Source organism: Rhinolophus sinicus, chromosome 4, assembly GCF_057876585.1.
Source record: "Rhinolophus sinicus isolate RSI-liver-muscle chromosome 4, RSI-T2T, whole genome shotgun sequence".
Lineage (NCBI taxonomy): Eukaryota > Metazoa > Chordata > Mammalia > Chiroptera > Rhinolophidae > Rhinolophus > Rhinolophus sinicus.
This window is the reverse complement of record NC_142504.1, coordinates 33854576-33874093: the sequence shown is the minus strand read 5'-3', so window position 1 is coordinate 33874093 and position 19518 is coordinate 33854576. Positions and strand designations below refer to the sequence as shown.

Sequence of the window (19518 nt, the reverse complement as noted above, 5' to 3'; positions counted from 1 at the left end):
ACATTAAATTCCATGGTGATAAGAACCTGAGGTCTCCTGAACAAACTAAAAGAATAAATAATATATTGGAAATGGGGGTAGGAAAGGCTGAATAAATGTGATTGTACAGAATCTCATAGAATCTGAATTATTTTTAATTTCTTTTTCATTAATATTTATTAAATTTATTGGGCTGTCATTGGTTAGTAAAATTGTATAGGTTTCAAGAGTACATTTCTATAATACATCATTGTGTGTTCACCACCCAAAGTCAGATCCTCTTCCATCACCATATATTTGACACCTTTTTTCCTCTGCCACCCCCGCCTCAAGTTACCTTCTCATAACTTCTAAACTGTCGTCTGTGTCTGAGTTTTTGTTTCTTTGTCTTGTTAGTGTGTTGCTTTCAGTTTTATAACCCACATATGAACGAAGTCATATAATTCTCAATCTTTTTCTGTCTGACTTATTTTGCTTAACATGATAATCTCAACATCTATCTATATTGTCACAAATGGCAGTATTTCATCTTTTCTTATGGTCGAGTAATATTCCACTGTATATATGTACCACATCTTCTTTGTCCAATCATCTATCGAAGGACACTTTGTTTGTTTCCATGTCTGGGCCCCATGAATATGCTGCAGTGAACAGAAGGGTACATACATTTTTCCAGATAAATGTTTTCAGAGGGTTCCTTTTTCTCCACAGCCTCTCCAATACTTGTTATCAAGTATCTTGTTGATAATAGCCGTTCTAACAGGTGTGAGATGGTATCTCATTGTGGTTTTGATTTGCATTTCCCTATTAGCTAGTGAAGTTGATCATATCTTTTGGCTGTATGTCTTAGGAGAAGATTCTCTTCAGGTCCTCTGTTTATTTTTTAATTAGATTATTTATGTTTTGTTGTTGGGTTGTACGAGTTCCTTATATATTTTGGGTATTAGCCCCTTATCAGAGGTGTTGTTTGCAAATATCTTCTCCCATTCGGTTGGTTGCCTCTTTGTTTTCTTGATGATTTCTTTGGCCTTGCAGAAGCTTTTCAATTTGATATGCTCCCATTTATTTTAGCTTTTATTTCCCTTGCCTTAGAGGTCAAATTCTTAAAATCCTCTGTGAACCCAAGGTCCAAAAGTTTAATACCTATGCTTTCTTCTATGCAATTTATTGTTTCAGGTCTTATGTTTAGGTCTTTGATCCATTTGGGGTTAATTTTGGTATATGGTAACAGATAGCAGTCTGGTTTCATTCTTTTGCATGTGTCTTTCCTTTTTTCCCAACATCATTTATTGAAGAGGCTGTTTTTTCTCCATTGCATGTTTTGGGCTCCTTTGTCGAAAATTTTCAGTCCATGTATTAATATATATGGGTTTATTTCTGGGTTTCCAGTTCTGATCCATTGGTCTGTGTGTCTGTTTTTCTGCCAATACCGTACTGTTTTGATTATTGTCACTTTGTATTTTGTTTAGGATATTTGCATTTTATTCATCAGAGATATTGGTCTGTAATTTTCTTTATCTGTGTTATCCTTACCAGGTTTTGGTATCGGGTAATGTTGGTCTCATAAAATGAGTTAGGGAGTATAGTCTCTTTTTCAATTTTTTGAAATAATTTGAGGAAGACAGATATAATGTCATCTTTGAATGTTTGGTAGAATTCACTAGTGAAGTCATCTGGTCCTGGATTTTTCTTTTGGGAAGGTTTTAGATGATTTCTTCCTAAATTGAATTTTTCAGAAAAAGAAATTTTGTTTTTGTTGTTAGTAATAATGCGTCTTGGAAAAGGTTTTCATCTTGAACACATATTTTTAGGAGTATGCTTTTAATTTAGTTATTAATTATAATCTAATTCAAGCATTATAAATATAAGGAAATATGATTGGAAATGTTATCATCAGTTGTTGACACAGGGCCCTTTTTTTTTTACTATTAAACAACATTATGATTATATAAACAAATAAGACTACCCATATTCCTTTCTCCTGTAAACATATTAGAAGTATTCTGTGTTGCTTTCTAGTTTTAGCTATAAACATTCATAGACTTTTTGATGACTTTATAGTTTTCTGTTGTGTAGCTATACCATGATTTGTGTTTCATAATTCTCTTATATCCAGACATTTAAGTGATTCCTAATTTTTCTATTCAAAACAATATTGTATTAAATATAATTGTTCCTATAGATTTTTATTTTTTAAGTCATTTCCTTTATGATGAATTTCCAAGAGTAGGTTTACTGAGTCAAAAGATATGAACTATATATTAGTTGTTAGTGAGCTATTATGTAATTTGCTCGGGATCACACAGCTGAAAAGCAATATATAGAGAGAGATAAATGGCTTTGAGAGTGGATAAGAGTTGGGCAGTCTGTACTAGATGCCATGTTCTTGACCAGCCTACTACACTGCTGGCTTGAGAGATCTCGGGCGCTGTCTTAAGAGCTCCCCAATGCTCTGTCGCTGATCTAGATCATAAAAGTAATGTGCACTCAGTTCACCTGTCAGAATGATAGCAAGAATCTGCTATGTGTCTGACACTGTATTGGTGATTCAAAGAAGAAGAGGATACAGACTGTGCCTTAGAAGCTCATAAATTAAGTGGGAAAAGCGAACAGATGTGTAAGAAAGGAGCTTTGATACTGTGTGATCAGTTTATAGTTAGGATGCGCTCTGAAGACAAGGAAGGTAGTGACCAAACTCAACTGGAGGAGGGAGCCTAGTGGGAAGAGTCTAATAAATAGGGTTGGGTTTGTGGAGATGATCTGGGTCAGTTCCTAGGAAACCAAACAGCAAAGCAAGCAGTGAAGAGCCTACACATGTATGGCAGGGATCAGAAAGTCATAAAGGCTGTGGGGCTTAGAGAAGAGAGGGCTTTCTGAGCCAACTTTACTGCAGCTTGGGACCTAGGCTAAAAGGCAAGCCTTGGAAGTTCATCTGTGACTGAATAGAGACCGAGAACTCTGGAGAGATTTACCTCCAGGAGATGTATGTTTATGTGTGAAGTGGGGTGAGCAGTGGATGAAACCTGAGACAATGGAGACATTACCTAAGTCTTGGACTCGGACATGCTAATCTTCCTTCTAGAAACATATTTTACATTCCAAAGGGTGAGAACCCACAATCTTTCCCTTGGACAATTTGTTTACACTCAAGGATAAGTTTTTTTTCCCCTCTTGTTTCCAAAGAGGAGGAAGTCTGCAGTACCAAGCCTCCTTGAGTCTTATTTTTGGGGGTTCCTTGCTGTTTTTACTCCCTATTGCTGCTCTAACAAATTACCACAAACTTAGTGACTTAAAGCAACATAAATTTATTATCTTAAAGTTCTGGAGGTCATAGTCTGAAATAGTTCCATTGGACTACACTCCAGGTGCTGGCAGGGCTGCATTCCTTCTGGAGGCTCCAGGGTAGAATCCCTGCCTTATTTTTCCAGCTTCCCAAAGCTGTTTGCATATCTGGCTCACAGTCCCCGCCTCCATCTTTAAATGCAGCAGCATAGCATTTCCCAGCCTCTCTCAGGGCTCTGACTCTCCTGTCTTCCTTTTATCAGGATTTGTGATGACATTGGGCCCAGCCTGATAACCCACCCTAATTTCCCCGTCAATAGCCTTAACTTAATCGCATCTGCAAAGTCCCTTTTACCATGTAAGGTAACATATACTCATAGCTTCCGGGGATTAGGATACAGAACTTTTTCGGGTGGGGCATTATTCTGCCTACCACACTCACCTGCAGTGCAGACCCCAGTCCATGTGGGATGACGTCCAATCTGGCTCTGATTGCCTTGCCCCAGTGGGAAGAGTTGGGGTATGAGCAACTAGCATGGTTATTATAGGTAGTAATAATTCATTTGTTCCTGCTCCACTGACCTCATGTCTACTTTCAGGACAATTTGAATAAATGTGGATGCTGAAAACCCAATAGGCTAGTTTTGAAGGGCTGTACGCTGAGCTCTCTACAGTCTTGAATGACAAGAACAGGAAAGATCCAGTTGTTGTAGAAGTTGTCTGGGACCTTCTAGGTACTGCGCTAAGACCTCCTACTTCGCCTTTTTCTCATAAGAGCTTTCCAGCCTGGCTAACTCATTCAGATTGAAGAGTCCGTCCTAGTGCCTTGATGGGCAGGCGTTTTTTTTTTTTTTCTGTCAGACCCTTGTGCTTTGAGCTGAAACCAATCTAAAAGCAATACAAATGAAACTAGAATTTAGGGTTTGGCTCTGCTCCCTTCCCAGATGCTGTTCTGTACTTGGACACAGTCCAGTTCTAGTGACATCAGCCTCCACGGTCAGTGTAGGCACTGTCTTCAGGTATGGGCTTATACACCCATTTCATGATGCATTTGTGTCGTTTAGTATAAGCTGACTGTTTTGTAGCAAGCTTTTCCCAACTTATTTCCCAGTATCCTATTATAGCTACTGAATTGGCTCAACTATTAATCCTATAACTCTAGCTCGAGGGTACATTAAGAGCTATCGTGTTTCCCCGAAAATAAGACCTAGCCGGACCATCAGTCCTAGCCGGACCAATGCATCTTTTGGAGCAAAAATTAATGTAAGACCCAGTCTTATTCTGCTATAATATAAGACCAGGTCTTTAGTATAATATGATATGATATAATAATTAATATAATTGTTAATTATATTATAATAATATAATATAATGTAATACAGGGTATAATATAATACCGGGTCTTATATTAATTTTTGCTCCAAAAGACACAGTAGAGCTGATTGTCTTGCTAGGTTTTATTTTCGGGAAAACATGGTAGTTACCACTCTCATGTCTGGGTTTGGCAGTAATTGAGGTAGCTAACCTAGACCTGTCATTGGTAAGGCTACCACCTTGTAATCAAATCTTAGGCTTCTAGAAATAACCACAATTGACTTCTCTCAAAAAGGACTATACTGTGTAAATATATGCCTTATTATTTCAAAGGCTAGCTGATGACTTTCAGGTAGAGAAATTTTTCCTAGATTTAAAATTTAATCCTAGACTTATGCATTACTTGTGTGCTTATATTAATTGTCACCAGCATCCTTATTAAATAAATATGTACTCAAGAGAGTGCAGAGCAATAAAGAAAAAAGTTAGCATGGAATGTTCAATAGTGTACCCCCATGGTGTATATGTTATTGCTATATTTCTGTTCCTTTCGTTTCTCGCCCCTTCCTTTTATCTTCCTTTTTTCTTCACTTCTTCATCTTCTTTGCCCTTCCTATCTCTTTTCTTTTATTAGCAAGTACTGTAAAGATATTCAACTTTGTTTTTCTTAGTATTATTGTTCTAGAATAGAGTTTTTCATAACTATAAGAATTAGTCATTCAACCTATTGTGAGACAATACTTCTGTAGAAATTGGATTAACAGCTTAGAAGTAGATTATCTTTTAAACTTGTTATCTTCTATGTATTCTTATTTCAAAGTAGGAAAAAACTGGTTTTTATCCTTCTTTTCCTTTACCATTTTAGGACTTTTCTTTTTGGTAGAGATGGGAACCCAAATAAACGGAATGTGCACAATGAAACATCTATGCATTTGTTGTGTATGGGACCTCAAATTATGATATCTGAAGGAGCCCTCCATCCTCGCTTAGCACGCCCCGTGGAAGATGATTTCAGAAGAGCGGATTGTCTGCAAATGATCTTAAGATGGAAAGGAGCAAAACTTGATCAAGGCGAATATGAGAGAGCAGCTATTGATGCCGTTGATAACAAAAAAAACACACCCCTCCACTATGCTGCTGCCTCAGGGATGAAAACCTGTGTAGAGGTAAAACTTGTTTTTTTAATATTCTTTATGGTAAAATTTGTGTTTTGGTCATGTTACAATTATCAGTGTTTGTTTTGCTTATTTAAACAGTTAATTTAATCGTTTTTGTCCCTTTTGTGGTCCTGTAAGAATCAGGACCCCTTTTAAATAACGTATTCTCTGTTTTAGGGAAAGATTAAAAACAAACCTAAAGTTAAACGGTCAACCTTGGGAATAAAACTAGATTAAGAGCAATTAAAAGTTTGCTAACATCCCTAAAGATAACAGTTATCAATTAAACACTGTCATATTGAGAGTAATAGTTTTAGTAGAGATATGGTCTACTTTTTTGCTGGTTTAGTAACCAATGTATAAAATTTATACATATTAGATATGGCAAATCTTGGCAAGTGGGACCTATAGCTATGTATCTAGAATTGATCAGTTCCCTAAGCAAGGGATAAATATTAATGAATACATTTATTGGGATCTTTTTAAAAATGCATAATTTTAAAACATGCTTTTTTCTGTTTAATCTGTATTAAAGTGCTCCTGAATACTGTGTTGTATTTGAGTTTTTCCCTATATGTATTTCATATACACATAATGTCTAACAACACGCTTAGGTAAAAGCCAACCATATAATATAGGATCTTAAGCTAAGAAATCATTACTGTGTCATCACTGGTACATACAACTGAACAGGTTTTTCTCAGCTACATTCATGTCAATTCATGCATAACTCATAGAAGCTCTTTTGTTATAAATATATTTAAGTATGAGTAAGGGAGCACTGTGGCTTGGATTATGGAGTATTAACATTACCAAAAATGTAGACCTTTATTGGAAAAGTAATGATCCTAATCAGATTAAAACCTGTATCTGGAAATTTAGTATCTCCTTTATGGTATTCATGTATATATACTTTATACTTATAAAATAATAAATATACTAAAAATATGAATGCCTTCGTTTTCCTATTCATGTAAAGAGATTAGAGCCACTTACATGATTTCTTTAGTATATCTTAAGTGTCAATTATTTTCACTTCTATAATCCTTCTGATCTTATCTTTTGCTTACTGCTATTTCTGATACTTGTTAATTTTTTAGAGTCTTTGTTATTTCATCGCTTGAATTTGTGTTACCTTTGCTTAGTAGTCAGTGGCAGTCATTAACTTGAAACTTTCTTTTAAGCAATGCTTTCTAACATTTATTCAGTATGGTGGATGTCCTAGGATTTCAGGGAGAAGGGGGCTATTAGCAGAATCCTGAGGTTTTTACACAAGCCTTTTGTATATTGTTCTGTGCTCACCTACCTTGAAAGAATCCCTGCTGTAGTGACTCACCATTAGCGATGGGACTGCATCATATTTCTCAAGCGAGTTAGAGTAGAAAATAGGTTTTTCTTGATAGTAGTAATAATGCGCTTAAATTGCTTCTTTAATGTCTTACTTCCAAAAATTCTCTATAAACATTGCTTTAGTTACTGTTGATTTTGAAGTTTCTTTACAATGACAGCCTTATTAAATTGTTTTTACCAGCATTGTTTTTTGCTCAGGGAAGGAAATTAGTGCCAGGTTTATTCTGAACTATCTGACAGGCCTGCTGATGGGCTTGGTGTGAACGTGTGTTTATGTTTTAATATCCATCAGCATATCACATCACATAAACCACACCAGTTGACGACTGTTTTCATTTTTCTGTATTCAGAGGACCATTTTGACTTAATGTAAAACATCCCAAATAGAGCCCTGTAACACCTTGGTTGCATTTATTCTAGTTTTCATCAACAAATTTCAGCTTATCATTTTACCCCTGTAAAGCTGTCTCTAACCTCATATATATATATACTTGGCTCTACACTTGCCCAGCCTTAGGCCCTGAATGCCTTTGATAATGCTTACTGTTAATTAAACTAGAAGAGTTTCCCGCAGAAGTATATGTTAGCTAATTTCCAGAGGTGTTACTGTGTTTTCTAATATTAGCATAAAATAAATACATTTTAAAAAATAAGCTGTTATGTAACTGTACTTCTTAAGAGTATTATTAGTCTTTAGGTATCTTCGTGCTGTGTTGTACTCCTCTGATGAGCACGAAAGGCTTAGACTTCTCTTATAAAGTTTACTGTCATGGGTAACTTAAATGTTTTTTTTCTGAACTACGTACTTATTTTTTGTTCTTGATTTTTTTATTTTATTTAAAGTTTATTGGGGTGACAATTGTTAGTAAAGTTACATGGATTTCAGGTGTACAATTCTGTAATACATTATCTATATATCACATTGTGTGTTCACCACCCAGAGTCAGTTCTCCTTCCATCACCATATATTTGATCCCCTTTACCCTCATCTACCACCCCCGCCCCCCTCACCCTCTGGTAACCACTATTGTCTGTGTCCTGTGAGTTTTTGTTTCTCATTTGTTTGTCTTGTTCTTTTGTTGTTTTTGGTTTATATACCACATATCAGTGAAATCATGTGGTTCTCTGCTTTTTCTGTCTGACTTATTTCGCTTAGCATTATACTCTCAAGATCCATCCATGTTGTCACAAATGGTCCTATTTCACCTTTTCTTACCACCGAATAGTATTCCATTGTGTATATATACCACAACTTTTTTATCCATTCATCTATCGAAGAACATTTTGGTTGTTTCCATGTCTTGGCCACCGTAAATAAAGCTGCAGTGAACATTGGAGCACACATGTCTTTATGGATAAATGTTTTCAGGTTTTTTGGGTAGATACCCAGGAGAGGGATTGCTGGGTCATATGGTAATTCTATTCGTAATTTTTTGAGGAACCTCCACACTGCCTTCCATAACGGCTGCACCAGTCTGCATTCCCACCAGCAGTGTTTGAGGGTTCCTTTTTTTCCACAGCCTCTCCAACACTTGTTACTATTTGTCTTGTTGAGGATAGCCATTCTGACTAGGGTGAGGTGATATCTCACTGTGGTTTTTATTTGCATTTCTCTGATGATTAGTGATGTTGAGCATTTTTTCATGTATCTGTTTGCCATTTGTATGTCCTCTTTGGAGAAATGTCTCTTTAGGTCCTCTGCCCATTTTTCAATTGGGTTGTTTGTTTTTTTGTTGTTGAGTTGCAAGAGTTCTTTGTATATTTTGGGTGTTAGCCCCTTATCGGAGGCACTGTTTGCAAAAATCTTCTCCCATCAGTTGGTTACCTCTTTATTTTGTCGATGGTGTCTCTTTCTGTGCAGAGGCTTTGAAGTTTGATGTAGTCCCATTCATTTATTTTAGCTTTTACTTCCCTTGCTTTTGGACTCAAATTCATAACATGCTCTTTGAACCCAAGGTCCATAAGTTTAGTACCTATGTTTTCTTCTATGCAGTTTATTGTTTCAGGTCTTATGCTTAAGACTTTGATCCATTTTGAATTAATTTTGGTACATGGTGACAGACAGCAGTCTAGTTTCATTCTTTTGCATGTGGCTTTCCAATTCTGCCAACACCATTTATTGAAGAGGCTGTCTTTTCTTCATTGTATGTTTTTTGCTTCTTTGTCAAAAATTATTTGTCCATATTTATGTGGTACATACTTATTGGTACACATCATTTTTGGCCATAAGAATAATAATTACAATAACTTATATTTGTACACTGTTTCCCCAAAAATAAGACCTAGCCGGATAATCAGCTCTGTAATGCATCTTTTGGAGCAAAAATTAATTTCTGCTCCAAAAGACGCATTGGAGCTGATTGTCCGGCTAGGTCTTATTTTCGGGGAAACACGGTATATATAATGTTTTGTAATTTTCATAGTGTTCATTGGTACCAAGCATGATCTGAAGGGTTTGGGTTGAGTAAAAGAGTGTTATCAGATACATATTAGTTTTTCATAAAGCGTAGAGATCATAATATGGTGGAAAGAGCACTGGTTTCTAGTCTTGGTTCTCACAGCGACTGTCTGTAGAACCTCGAATGAGTCACCCAGCTTTTGTGAGATTATCATTCCCAGTTATCAAGAGGAAACTATCACAGTTATCTCAAAAGACCCCTTTTAGCATTAATTTCTGTTAATCTATGAATGCAGTAAAATATAACCCATTTCAGTGTCTAGCCTTTAAGGTTAAGTTGATTATTCCATGGCTAAGGCTAAGAATTTCTTTTAACTCTTAAGGATTTTATCTATGGAAATATGCCTTCTCTAGTTGCTGAAAATGTTTTTCTCTTTGTATGTTTATTTAAGGACAGAGTTGATAAAGTCATCAGTTGACAATTTCATGTGTGCATTTAATAATTTAAACAGATAGTTTCCTATATCTCGTCATTTTGAACCATAGAAATGAAATTTAGTTTAAAACTTCCCCTTCTCCCTGTAATTGTGTTCCATAGTAAGGTCACGGGACACACAAACACACACACACACCACATAACATGAAAACCTCTTAATCATAGAGTTCTGGTAATGTCCAGGTGTGGATGGTGGCTGTATACAGGATACTGCAATGGGCTGTCTAGCTATGAAGATTCTCACGCAATATTGCTGTCTAGTTGACTGCCTCATATGGGTAATTAAATAGTCTCTCAAATTCAGCATTTCCAAAACTGTACTCAGTCTTCTTTACTCACTATCTCTTCCTCTTCCCTGTTTTCATTCATGATGCTGCCATTACCCCTTGATACCTGGATTTACCTTAGACTTTTTTGTTTTGTTTTGTTTTTAGAGGGTGGTTTGCATCACATTCATGCTACTTATTCGCAGAATAGAGCTCTTCCTCGCCTCCTTCGGCCAGCCACGCCTTTTTATCTCTATCGGCCACTCTCTACCACTTTGGTGTATTTTTCAGAATTTCCTAAAGTCAGAAAATCTTGGAGTTTCACAAATATTAATCATTAAAGTTATTTGAGAAAAATAATGCAAAAAGGAGTGGGCTACAATTGTTTGAAAATTGGACATGCTTATATGTTACACATGCATTAAGGACAAACTGTATATGAAGGTTGTCTCATTTTTTTATATTTCAAAGAAATATTCCAAAGATCTGCAGACTTCTCTGTGAAAGCCCAGATAGTAATTGTTTCAGGCGATGGCTCCACTGTGCTGTGGTAACCTGAAAGCAGCCATAGACAATACATAAACAAGGGAGCATGGCGGTGTTCCAAGAAAACTGTTTATGGATACGCCTATGTGAATTTCTTACAATTTTCACATATCGTGAAATATTCTTTTGATTTTTTCAACCATTAAAAAATGTAAAAGCAGTTTTGAGTTATTGGGCTATACAGAAACAGGCAGCAGTCTGGACTTGGCCCACAGGTCGATCCCTGCATTATGCACAGAATTGGGGAAGAAAGCAAAAATAACTCCACACTTCAGCAGCTTATTTTAAATACATAAAATAACATTATCAATATGTAGCAGGTCCTACATGCTTTAATTATACAAATAACTTAAAATATACTGTAGTGGATGCCCAGTGCACAAAAATGGAACTCCTTTAAAGCATAAATCTTACAAGAACTTAATACAATAAATGAAACACTTTTGTCTTAGTTGTTTAGAGTTTTTGGAATAGAGACGGACTTTGGATCGAAATGATGGGTTAGGTCTGTTAGCATGGCCCAGTTAAAATCCAGCGACTTTCTCCATTTGGCAGACTCCTTAGAGCAATCCTAGTCATTAGGCCTCATTTTTATTTCTATTAGTGCTTCTCCTGTCACAGCTATTCAATAAATGGTTGATACACAGAAGTTGTTGTTTTTAATAGCGCTTTACACTTTGTGAAAAACGGGTTTTCAATGAGTATTATCTGAGATGCTTCCTATCTACCCTGGTCATACTTGCTTATTCACAGCTTTAAGTGAGGCTGCTTATTGTCAGCTCAAGTGGAGGTCGCTAGATCACCAAAGGTGCTAAGTCACAGGGCCTATTTGATACTTTGGCAGCTATCAGAGCATTTCACACTTCATTGAAAAGCCATGAAAACTATTCACAGGTGACACTGAAGAGTTTTATCTAATTATACTGTGTTTTTAGCACCTGGAGTTTTAACACTGAAAAGAATACAGAGTTTGTAGTCCCAGCTTAACAACTGAGTGATTGTCTATCTGGGTCTCCGTTTTCTAATTTTTAATCAAGAAAGATATGATCTTATTATTGCTTCCAAAACATTATTAACTATTTAGGCAGTAATGGTGTTAGGCATTGAAAGGAAGGAAATATCATTTTAGTTTTACTTATCCTGGAAGATTTCCTCGGGAGTAGTGACATTTGAGTGGCTATGGCTTGTCGAAGTAGTTGGAGGAGGCTACTCAAAATGTGGCCTTCAGACCTGTCGCATCAGTACCTACTGGGAGCCTGTGATAAATACAAATTCTAGGGACCCCAGACCTCCAGATTCCAAGTCAGAATCTCTGAGGGTATACTCCAGGAATGTTTGCAGCAAGTTCTCTGGTTATTCGCTTTCATGTTACAGTTTGAGAAGCACTGTTCTAGGTCTCTAACATAGGAAGATTAAAGTATTTTGCGGAGGAATGATAAAACAGATAAGTTAAAATGAAGATAGAGGCCATAACAAGTAGAAAAAACTAAATGCCAAGCTCAAGGATTTGGGATTTATTTATAAAAAAAAAAATTGAGTCATTGAAAATTTTTGATTGGAGAAGTGCTGTTACAAAAGCAAATACAGTAAAATTAGCCTAATGGTTGTAATGTAAGACCGATTTGAATGGGATACTTCTAAATCAGTGTTCCTTAAGGTCTTGCTGCACAAAGAATGGTCCTTAGACTGTTGTTGGCATCAATCATTTGGGAACTTGGTGGAAATGCGGAATGTGTGGCCTCATCCCAGACCCACTGAGTCTGAAACTATAGTTTAAAAGATCCCCGGGGTGATTCATAGTCACATTAAAGTTTGAGAAGATAGTCTGTGGGGCACCTACAGTGGAATTGCCAGTAAAAAGTGCATATATATATATATATATATATATATATATATATACTCCCCAACCCAGACCTCCCTAGTGTGTATCAGACTACCCAAATGGTTCCTGCCTACACAGTTTGAAAACCTTTGTGCTGGAACAGTGGTGCTAACCCTGGCTGTGCAAAAAAATCCCATCGTGTACACCACCTCTCAGACCAATAAAATTGTAATTTCTCACGGTGGACCCCAGAAACTAGTATTTAAAACTTCTCCAGATGATTTCAGTGTGCAGCCAAGGTCGAAAACCAATGTACTAGAGGGAGTGATAAGAGTTAGAAAATTATTGCACTAATTGTGGTGTGAACAGGTAAAGAGCCTGGATTTGTGTGGTGGTATTGGAAATGGAAACAGCGAGGCAGATACAAGGGACATTGAGAAAACCTGGTCGCATTTGGTGACGTGGTCATTTGATACAAGAAAGCAAGGGAGGGAAAAGTTTAAAATGATGGAGGCTTTGAAATGTGTTAGTATTAACAACGGGGAGTATCTTTGGATGATACAATTTTCTCTCTTTGATTTTTCCACATTTTCTATAACAATCTGCTATCATAATCTGTAATTAGAATCAAATAAATTAACTTTATTTTTAAGGAAAATGAGCATGGTTTTGAACCTGGAACTTTGAAGCCTGCTAACAATTAACAGACATTTAAAAAGTGAGATGAGGTGAAGGAATTGGTTAGTTTTCATTCAGAAGGATAGAGATTGAGATCTTAGATTATCCACTTGAAATGATATTTAGGCTACTGAAAATAAGGACTGTTTGGGAGTGAAGAATATAGATTTAGAATTGAGTGTTTATCTGCATGGAGTTAATAACTAAAAAGCAAGATAAGGTATAGATGAGACATCCAAGGAAAAGTCTTTAGATTGTAGATAAAATTACATCGTGCATGTCACAGCATCAATTTGGAGAATGCCTGTGTTTAAAGGAAGTGATAACAAGAAGTAGCCTATGAAGGAAACAGAAAAGACAGAGAAGAGAACCAAGATAATACAGCATCAAAAATGCCCAGAGAAGAATTGCAAGGAGAGGGGCAGTCACTCATGTGACGTGCTGCAGAAAGGAAACGGGGTAGAAGACTGAGAAAGGCTCTTGGATTGACAGGTATTAATGACGGTCAGGAAGATTGTTGAGTGAAACGGTCAAGGTAGACGTCAGATTGCTGGGAGTAATTGAGTCATTTGCTGAGGAAATGGAGACAGAGCCGGTATCTGTCACTAATTTGAGAAATGTGGCTGAACAAGAAAGGAAAGTTTTAGGACAATAACTAGAAGAATAACCCAAGGATCAGGAGGCAGTAGAAAGTCAGAGTGGAGACGGAATAATGGAGTGCTCAAGGTCTTAACAGGAAACAGATGATGAAATGGTAATTTTACAACCAGAACAGACTTGAAGAATCATCTTGTTTTTGACATCTTCTCTAAAGATTATGTAAGTCTCAGTTTATAGATGGATCTGTGTAAACTGAGACTTACAGAGGTCAAATGACCTGTCCAGAGTCAACAGCCATTTAGATTATGGCTCAAAGGGGTGGGAGGGATTTGTCTTGAACACTAGGGGCTGCCCTGCCCCTTGTTCTCTGGGATTCTTAATGGAAGGGAAGGCAGAATAGATGAGCAGATGTGTTGAGATAGCGATAATTGGATGTTTCTTTTAAGGTAGAACATTTTATGTACCAAATAAAATAAGCACTCCTCCTTACTTGAGAGTGAGGAAGATGATACTGAGAATGCTTGGGTTGAAGCATTTAAAAGCTGCCTCTTTAGAACTAGATGTAACTCCCTATTATATAAGAGCAAAACATCTGACTTTACGCAGCAATTTAACAGGTATCTCCACCTAATACATCTTTCACTTACTGGTGTTCCTGGCCTTATGTCCCAAAGGTCAGCAAGCTGAAATACTTTTTAAAAAGTACTCCAAACGTCAGGCAGTACTGCTGTTAGCTAGCTTCTGGTGCCAAAGCTAGCATACATGCTCCTTATCCTTCCTGAGATGAATGCTACAAACGTGGGCTCTCCATTTAGTCATGGATTGAGTTTCTGTATAGGTGCCAGTGGCAGCTGTCAGATAGAGGAGGTCTTTGTGGTCCCCCTACTCCCAATCCAGTCAAACTCATTTGGGGACTCTTGTGAAGACAGGTTATCAATCAAAGCAAAAAAGCTCACCGGGGTTTTTAAAATGATCAGCAGTGACTTCTCACACATCCCTCCCCATACACCCATTTTCTTTATAAGCCCAAAGAATGCAGTCTACATACACTCTCGTATATCCTTTTGAGAAGGTTCCCCTTATGAATGTTCTGGAATGGCACAGCCTCTTAAATTTTGTTGTCTTTGCTTTTGTTAAAGGGGGGGGGCGTTACGTTTAAGATAATTTATCCTGTTTGCTAATATTTAGAATCTCTCCTATGGTAATATCTGTTGTGCAAGTAAATCAAATTATAGCTTTGAAAGCTATCCCAGTGTGCATTTTAGAAACGATTTTCTGTGACTGAATAAAGAACCACAGAATAAAGTCAGCATTCTTAGTTTTGTAGCAGTCAGAGGCAAATACTAGTTTATTTTATGTTTAGGTGTTAAATAACCTGTGAAGCAGAAAGGCTAAAAGCAGTAATAGATTGGAAGGTACGATAAGTCGGTGGACTTACTAAAAGTCCTCAGTACTGAGTAGATTAGGTAAGATAAATATATCCAATTCTACAGCCAAACTTTTATGTGCATAAGAATCTCCTGGAGATCAGAATCAGATTCCGATGCAGAGGACTGAAGTGGGAGGGGACTGGGTGGTGATGCTGAGAGTCAGCATTTCTAACAAACGCCACAGATACTACTTGTCCTCAGACCCACTTTGACTAAAGAAGGTTGTCGATGGTAAACAGTCGATATGTCCTCATTCTCAGGCTCTAGAAGGTAGTTGCAACAGTGACTGCTTAGAGCGATGCTTAGCAAAAGTTTTTTCTGTAAAGGGTAAGTATTTTAAACCTGATGGCCACGAGTCTATGTTTCATATCCTTCTCGATTTATTTGCTTGTTTTTACAACTAAAAAAAAAAAAAACACCACAAAATCTTTAAACCATCTCAGCTCTGAGACTTACCTTTGGCCTAGAGCAAGAAGGCGAACTCATATCTATTGATTAGCGCATGGTTTCCAGGTTTGTTGTTGATATAAGTCCCTTATTTCGTTGGGCCTCTTGGGATGACAGTAGAGGAACCATAACGATTTCAGTTCCAAAAGCAATGAAGAAACTTTTCAGGAAGATCTGTGTGTTTGTTGGAGGGAGGGGAGATAAAATTACTTGGAAGAAAATTAAAAGAAGCTACCTTTTTTATTACCCTCCATACAAAATGAAAACCTCTAAAACAAGTATTCATATTTAGGTCAAATGTAAGAGTTTGGGCAGAACTTTATGGTGGACCCCATACGCATTTGACTCCTTTAATTTATGTGATCATCCTATTCTATATGTGGGTACAATATCCAGTCATGGTTAAGAACTTGATCAAACTTTTGACTGGATCCCAATTCTACAGCTTACTAGTTGGGTAACTTTGGTCAAGTTGTTTAACTTTTCTGAGACATCATACTATCCCTACCACAACGGGTTGTTAACACTAAATGAAAATGTGTATTTGAAGTGCTTAGCATAGTGTTGGCACTTAGGAAACATTCAATAAATGCTGGCTGTTACTGTGTTATGGTCATGACTGAATCCTAAAGAGAAACAGCTCCATGACTAATTGTGAGATTGACCATTAGGGTTGCCCTGGATTATAGCCCTTGTGGCATTCATGTCTCCGCAGACATAATAGGGACACTTGAACCTACAGCCTTTAGGAAACAACCTATTTAACTTCTGCAAAACCAGCAGAAACCTCAATAGTGAACAAGTCAAGTTACCGTTCCTTGTATTTTTAAAGTGGGATTTCTTTAGGTGAAATCGCACCTTTAAAGATTGAGAGATTGTTTGGTAGAGTATCTTCCCAATTTAGCTGTCAGTAACTATTCCCATCACTTATTTTGAGGAATATTGAACACAGTTTTGCTTCAGTAACTTGCTCATCCTAATTTCATTTCAGTGTTTGAGTGGAAAATTGATGATACGAATGAAATTTTTGTCTTCCATGTCGGGTAATCCAGGTATTAGTGGTTAAACAAACAGTATCAGCAGTGTCCTTCTTGTTCAAGAAAGATTTCTACAAATTTATAAAAGTTAAAGCATTGAATAACTATAATTTTTTTTTTTATTTAAAAAACAACTATTTTTGGATTGGACAGAATGCTTAAGAATTTCTTTTTTAAAAGTTTAAGAAATGTGCATTGTTGTCATTGTTGCTGTTGTTATTTTTAACCAAAGGAAATCATCATAATACTGATAAACAAGAATTTTTAATCTGAAAATAAGAAGCAGCTGGTATCTAAATATTGTCATGTAAAGAACATAGTATTGTATTTTTGTTGTGCTTTATATTTTTTAATTTTTTAAATATGTAGCATAAAAATAACATTTAAATCTAAGGTTGCACGTTTTTGAAAAAATCTTTTTTAGCTTTTAGTGAAACATGGAGGAGACTTGTTTGCTGAGAATGAGAATAAGGATACTCCTTGTGATTGTGCTGAAAAGCAACACCACAAAGATTTGGCCCTCAATCTGGAATCCCAAATGGTATTCTCACGAGATCCTGAAGCTGAAGAAATAGAAGCTGAATATGCTGCATTAGACAAACGAGAGGTAAGTTTTTTTAAATAAAAAAAATTATATAGCTTTTGTATTAAATTGTTTTTCTTTAAAGCCTAGTTTGTGTGGTCTTCTTTGCAATATGCTAAATATCCTGTCATCTACATAGCTGTAAGTATAAAAACGCATCTAGCAACCTTGGAGATGGAGTCTTTCCTCTACCATATGTGAGTACATTTACATACATATAAGTAGAGATGCTGACGTGTGGTATGAATCCTAACCACTCCGACTCAGCCAAGACTCCAATCTTCCTGTTCTTCAGTCTCTCTGTCCCTGGATTGCTGTTGTGAACATGTTTTGGTAACTTATATCTTAAAGGACAAAAACAGCAGCACTGCCCCTGTCCCCCTTCCATTGTAACCTCATTATCTCTGATCTTCATATGGGAAAAACAAAATTTAAGAGCTGCCTATAAATATATATATACTGACTTCCCTACCTCCCGTTCACTCTTCAGCGCATTGCAGTGTGACTTTGTTCCTTTCTACTGTGATGGAATTGAACTTGTCATGGACATCAGGAATCACTATGTTGCCAAATCCAATAGGGTACTTTTGTCTCCTCATCTTACTTGAATTCCTCACCAGCACTTAACACAACTAACCACTCCCTTCTTAGCAAAACACTCTTCATGGATTCTGGGACATCGTTCTCTGGTTTTCCTTTGTCTTCCTGTCTCAGTAAACATCACTTCTATCCACTGAGTTGTTCATGCATAAATGTGGCGTGTAGTCTTGACTCCCCATTCCTCCTTACATCTAGACAATCTGTGAATCTTGTCACTTTTGCTTCCAAAAATATAAGCTGACTAAATGTACTCCTCCCAGGCTCTACGCTGACCTCCTGAGGCCCTCGCCACCCTCACTTCTCATCTGAGCTACTGTAATAGTTTCCTAACTGGTCTTCTATTCTGGTTTCCTTAGAATCCATCTTATACACAGAAGCAAGAGTGACATTTTGAAACTTAACTTAGATCATATCACTTAAATCATTTATTGACTTTTCATTGTACTTAGAATAAAATCCAAACTATTTGCTCAGATAGAAGACCTTACATAGTCTGGCTACTACTTGCCTCTTCAACATTATCTCAAACTTTTTTCCCAGTACACTTTTCTCTAATTATAATACCTAGACTACAGCAAGGGTTTTGCATTTGCTGTTTCGTATGTTGGAAATCTCCCAGTTTTTCTCTTGGCCAGCTCAATATCACTTCTTCAGACAGGCAGTCTTGAATCATTCTTTCCCAGATAGGTCCCTCTCCTTCCATTATTCTTTACCATAATATCCTCTTCATCTTTCAAAGCACTTATCACATGCTGTAATTATTTTGTTTATGTATTTATTTACTTGTATCTTTTCTTTCTCTACTATTAGACTGTCAACTCCATGAGGGCCAGAACCATAACTGCCTTCTTCAGCAGAGTATTTTCAGTGTCTTAACACACAGATGTACAGTGGGCACCGATAGATATTTCTTAAATAAAGGAATTATAATACACAATAAATTTTTTCCTCCTAAAATGATTCTAATTTGATATTCAGTTCAAATTTGGTTCTAAAAGAAATTACGTAACTATTGTTTGTGTTTAATTGTATTGTTTGTTTTATTTTTTTCCCATGAATTCTCAGTAGTTTTTGAGCTGCTGTCCTCTCCAGATGGGGAAAAGAGCTGAGTTTCTTAGAATGAAAAGGTTTATATTTCTTTACCTTTTGTGTTTCTTTAGTTAGGTTATTTTATAGGAATGTTTATTCATATTAAGTACACACAGAGAGAGGACTGGTGTTCTAAGCACTTTCACATGGTTGTTGAATCCACAGAATAGCCTTGAATGACAGTTATGCCCCCTTCTTTTTTTATTTTTTTATTTTGTAAGAATGCTTTTTAAAATTAAATTTATTGGGGTGACATGGGTTGTAAAATTACAGGTTTCAAGTGTACAATTCTACAATGTATCATCTGTATATTGCACTGTGTACTCACCATCCAAAATCAAATCTCCTCTGTCACCATATATTGGACTCCATTTACCCTCCTCTACCTCCCCCACCCCACCCCTTCCCTTTGGTAACCACTAAACTGTTGTCTGTGTCTATGAG

At 36.6% G+C, this 19518-nt stretch overlaps 1 protein-coding gene across 5 annotated transcripts in view; it reads left to right on the top strand.

Moving 5' to 3' along the window:
* Positions 1 to 19518, top strand: part of ANKIB1 (ankyrin repeat and IBR domain containing 1) — a 116859-nt gene that overhangs the window by 37480 nt on the left and 59861 nt on the right. For all 5 annotated transcript variants that reach the window (XM_019716702.3, XM_019716708.3, XM_019716684.3 and 2 more), the window contains 2 exons: positions 5441 to 5741; positions 17227 to 17409. In XM_019716702.3, the coding sequence (XP_019572261.3) occupies positions 5441 to 5741; positions 17227 to 17409 (484 nt within the window). The remainder of the gene's footprint in view (positions 1 to 5440; positions 5742 to 17226; positions 17410 to 19518) is intronic.